Raw genomic sequence first — 4,871 nt, 5'->3', positions numbered from 1 at the left:
TAAAAGTATTTTTTTATGTTTCAAATTAAAGTTTCTTTTATTATCAGAAAAAAATTTATTTAAATTTACAAAATAATTTATTTTACTTACTTTTAAGACATATAAGTATTTTTTAAATATACTTTCTACATACTTTATAAAACATATATTTTAAAAGAATCTATTTTCTTCTTTTAAATAAATCATATGCTTTCGTATATGGATATACCATATATACACAATATGAAGCGTCTCTCAATCAAAGTGACAGTGACGCAGTAGGTAAGGTGAAAGACACAAGAATCAGCCCAACTAACAGACTCACGTCAAAATGAAAAAAAATGACTGAATTACTGGTAATATTTAATCACTAATAATTTTTCAGTATTTCTTAGTATGATATTTCTATAAGGGTGGTATACTGCCCTTATAGAAATATCATACTAAGAAATATTGAAAAATTATTAGTGATTAAATATTACCAGTAATTCAGTAATTTTTTGGCCAGTACTTAATTTCTGATGAATACTGATAATAAAATCACTGTTAAATATTGATAGTAATCAAATACTGAGAATTATTATGTGAAGGTGAAAAATAAGAAAATCATAATGTTTACAAAAATATACTTATATTCCTAATTTTCTCATGTTTCATAAACTACTAAATATCGAAGGTTGTCAACACATTCCAAACTTTGTAACAACCGTACTCCGCGTGTCGGTTGGTGTCGTTGCCGCGGATGTATTCGCTCGTCGGAGTCCGGGTTCGTGAAATAAACGGACGCGGAATGTAAGATAAAAATAACAAAAAGATTTATTTAGCCTTGGTACAGAGTGTTCGCGTATTAGTATACAAAGTTTCTGGGTGACGGCGCCAGTTACCGGATCGCGGTTTCGGTAGGCCGCGATAGGTAAGTCGGTAGGCGGAGCGTATAGCGCGATGGCACAGTTTAAGTATAACCAGTTACGACAGTAACTGTCGGTGCCTTTGATGTCGGAGTTTCACAATCACGTGACCTATCGCCATGTCTTTGGTTGCGGAAGCGCCAAATTTCAAAAAGAAATATATTGCAGTATAATACAGAGTGCATTCCGATATTCATAGTCAGTATTGAGAATGTATAGTTTGTTATCACATAATACAATACATTTATATGAATACAATAAATTTGTATCAATAGATTTACTGTGCTGGCAGTGAATATTGGAATCTATCCACAGTAAATTCCTACAAAAAAGTATGAATAATTTATTATTAGCTATCATGAATTAGATATTGATAAATTATTGTTGCTTAGTATTAATATTATTCGTAGCGAGTAACAATAATTTATCGCTGACTAATTTATTACAGGCTATAATAGTTTTAGATAGATTTATAAGATTGTTAATGAAATTATTAGAATGTATATATCATATATATTAGAGTTATATATCGTATATGAAATAAAAAATGAGTACTATTAATGCTAGAAAAAATTATTATCTTAAACAGTGTTAAACATTGTTGTCTGCACTGTAGACAGTAAAACAAAGTTTGATTCAGAAGTCGAATAAAATGTTGTAACAATAGATATATTGATATACCTTATATAATATAATGAAATATGAAAGTAAGGAAAATAATATATGTAAGAAGAGACCTGTATATGTATAATTGTACATATAACACTTGCAAGATAAGAGTTTTACCCATATAGCACAAATGTTAAAAGACTTCTTGAAGAGTTCCAAAAGAGCTCCCAAGTCCTCCAGAACACTTTTGGAATTTTTTAAGAAGTTTCTTGGTGATTTGTACTATCTGGGTATGTATATGTACAGTTGTTACTTATTATAATTATTAATTATTATTAAAAGCGTATTAAAATAACATATACATGTATACGTATATACATATATTACAATTTGCATACTTAAAGTGCCTTATAATTGTATTGATGTTCAACTGCAACATATAAAGAATAATAATAAATAAAAAATATTCTTTAAAACACATTTTTATACAACATTGAAGTGTTATGAACACTAATATTTTATTGATAATAGTGTATACAATACATGCAGTGTCAATAAATAAATTAATCCCAAAACGTGCAAAGATTGGCAGCAGAATTTGATGATAAGTCTATCATCATTAAATGATAGCCCTAACCATATATGTCTGCATTAATGTTGTGATGACGAAGCTTATGTACAGGCATTGCAAGGAAATTAACAGCAGAAACCGTATAGATCCTGTAGTGCTACAAAGTCTCCCACATAGCACGTAATATTACATCAACCTCAGTAATATTACCGTAATATTTATGGGATATTGTAATATTACGGAAATATTACTGTGATATTATGTAATATTTCGTGCTATTTGGGTTGCTTCATATCCTATTTACATACGTTATTTGGGAATTTACTTGCTGTCAAAGCTTTTATAATCTCACACAATTAATGAATAAAGGAAATGTGCAGGAGTTTGACAGTAGAATGAATTGTTAAGAAGCTTTTAGAAATATATTAGTATTTATTTATAGGTACTACATATAATGAAAGAGATAAGATTATAATAGGAAATTTATAAATGTTGCAAAACAAAAATTTTTTTTACACCTTTTTGATTTCTAAAGCGTTGGTTTATAAACTTTAATGTATAAAATAATCTTACTCTACTGTACAACTTTATTAAATATTGTTTTGGAAAATGTGGGCATGGATGATGAAATGGTACTGCCGTAAATATTGTTAGTAAACGTAATATTACGCGCTTTTGTGTTATCAAGTTATGTATGTGTTTAAAAAAGAGTTTTTCCAATATTGTTATGTAATGAACAAAATTAATATTTGGCATTAATAAGCTACCAAATAGGTTTTCTTCGGTAGAATCGTAAGCTCTATTGAAACAGTAAGCAGTATTAAGATTTAATTTTATATTATCTTTGGAAAACTGAATACAAGTGTCACAGGTGTGTTGTTTTAAACATTTACGTATTAAATATCCACAAATATATAAAAAGGCATTTTCTTCTTTTAAATCAAAATAACGATAGTCGTGATCTTCAAGTACATTTATTTCTTGAATAGGCTGTTCTATAATAAAACGAGATTGATTTAATTCACTGAAATTAATTAAAGACTCATCATTGTCTGCTGCACAGTTTCCAGTATCTATATTACAATATTGTATAGCAAATAATTTTCTAAAAGTAAAGTAAAATTGTATAGAAGTTGGGTTAAAAGCATGACCGTTCAACGATCTAACTCTGCCAAAAAAGTTTTCTAGAGGATCCTGATTTAAGCGTCTCGTAAATAAATACTTTACATTTGGCATAGTAGTTTGTAAATATGACCACAATTGAAGTAAACTATTGATGTTCGATACCCACAAATTAAATACTTTTACTTTATTGGTAATATTATTGCCTGACTTACTATAAATTTTTATGTTTGAAAGATATTGTTTCATATGTAATAAAAATTCCATTTGAAAATCAGCAGCCTCAAATGCTTTCTTATATTTTTTTGAATGCCCTTTTATGGAAGAATTAAAAATATCAAAAAGGTTATCCATATTTTCTACAAATTGTGCTGTATCTGCTGCATTTTCAGGTAATGTACCAATAGAAATGTAAGTTCGTAAAGCTGCAGCTACAGTACAGCTTAAAATTTGACTTGCGTATTTTACTTTCATTTTTTCGAAGTTTGTTGGATGAATATGTGACTCAGTTAATTTCGGTGCTAATCGGTTGTTTTTATTTTTATCTATATTATATAAAGTTTCGATATGAGACCAAGATATGTATTTTGTATCTATCCTAAGATTATTTGTTGCAAAATTATTACGAACTGCTTTTATAGCATGCGGCGAATCAAAAAAGTAAAATATTCTTTGATTATTTACTTCAAAATAGGGTTTGTTATTCTCAACACCCAGAATGTGTGCCATTTTTACAAAATTATTACCCATATCGCTAACAATAGCAGTCAATTTTAACCCAACTTCTTGCAATTTTTTAACCACGTCAGTAATAGTACATGCAGCATTTTCAGCTTTAAATATACTGTTCACAAAGAAATAGGCAATAGGTTGTTTCCAAGAACTGCATAAGCCACGCAACATTATAACAGCAACATTACATGCCGGTGAAAAGGATTTTCCATTACCAATATCTTCTAAACCTATTACCTCATCCAGATTGATGTTATAAAATAGATTAGTTTTTAAAGCAGCTTCATCAATGCACAAAATACAAAGTTTTGAAATGTCATCAAAATTCATTATTTTCATTCTTAAAATATGAAAGACATAATCGTGCAGAGCAGGTGAAATTTGCAAATTCTGTATCGTACGTTGGAGAGTTCTTGAAGTGGGCAGGCAAAAGGTAGCACACAAAGATTTGTATGTTCTGGGTCCAGAAAAATATAGTTTCATGCAAAACATCTTAAATTCCATACTATATTTTTTACCTTTCCTTGCTTGTTGATAAAGTTTTGCTTGAGTTTTTGTGAAAGTTGCTGTTTGAGGTGGGAGATACTTGTCACAAAGTGACAACCATTCTTCGAACGTATTTAAACTTTTATTGTTCGTTTTCTTCACTTCTATTCTTCTTTCTACATTTTTGTTTTTCTGCCTGAGAATTGCAATTTTGGATCTCAAGTTTCTTTTCCTTGGTGAATAAAGAGATAGTTTTGCCTCAACCTGTATTTCTTTATCTTCTGTTATCTTATTAGTAATTTCAATCCTTTCATTTTTGCCAATGTTGCTTTCATTTCCTGCAAATATCAATGTTATTACAAAAATTATAAAATTTCCGGAGTACATTATAACATAAGTAAGTTTAGAATTTTCATAATTATTCTTCATTTCCTCATGTATTTACCAATAGTGTTAATATCTAC

General features: G+C 28.9%; 1 protein-coding gene across 3 annotated transcripts; it reads right to left on the bottom strand.

The window, feature by feature from the left end:
* Window positions 1-814: 814 nt before the first annotated feature.
* Window positions 815-4,830, bottom strand: LOC116848396. Of its 3 annotated transcripts, none has more exons than XM_032824443.1 (2): window positions 4,440-4,830; window positions 815-1,209 (listed from the first exon to the last, which is right to left on the bottom strand). In XM_032824443.1, exons 1-2 carry the CDS (start codon window positions 4,792-4,794, stop codon window positions 1,193-1,195), a joined length of 372 nt encoding a protein of 123 aa, XP_032680334.1. In that variant the 5' UTR covers window positions 4,795-4,830; the 3' UTR covers window positions 815-1,192. The 3 variants fall into 3 exon arrangements, with proteins under 3 accessions (XP_032680334.1, XP_032680333.1, XP_032680335.1); XM_032824442.1 differs by lacking the exon at window positions 815-1,209 and adding an exon at window positions 1,855-1,926; XM_032824444.1 differs by lacking the exon at window positions 815-1,209 and adding an exon at window positions 2,888-3,091.
* Between the last annotated feature and the right edge of the window lie 41 nt (window positions 4,831-4,871).

Source organism: Odontomachus brunneus, unplaced genomic scaffold (genome assembly GCF_010583005.1).
Source record: "Odontomachus brunneus isolate Ranch 3 - 2012 unplaced genomic scaffold, Obru_v1 Obru_scaffold_094, whole genome shotgun sequence".
Taxonomy (NCBI): domain Eukaryota; kingdom Metazoa; phylum Arthropoda; class Insecta; order Hymenoptera; family Formicidae; genus Odontomachus; species Odontomachus brunneus.
This window is presented reverse-complemented; position numbering and strand designations above follow the sequence as displayed.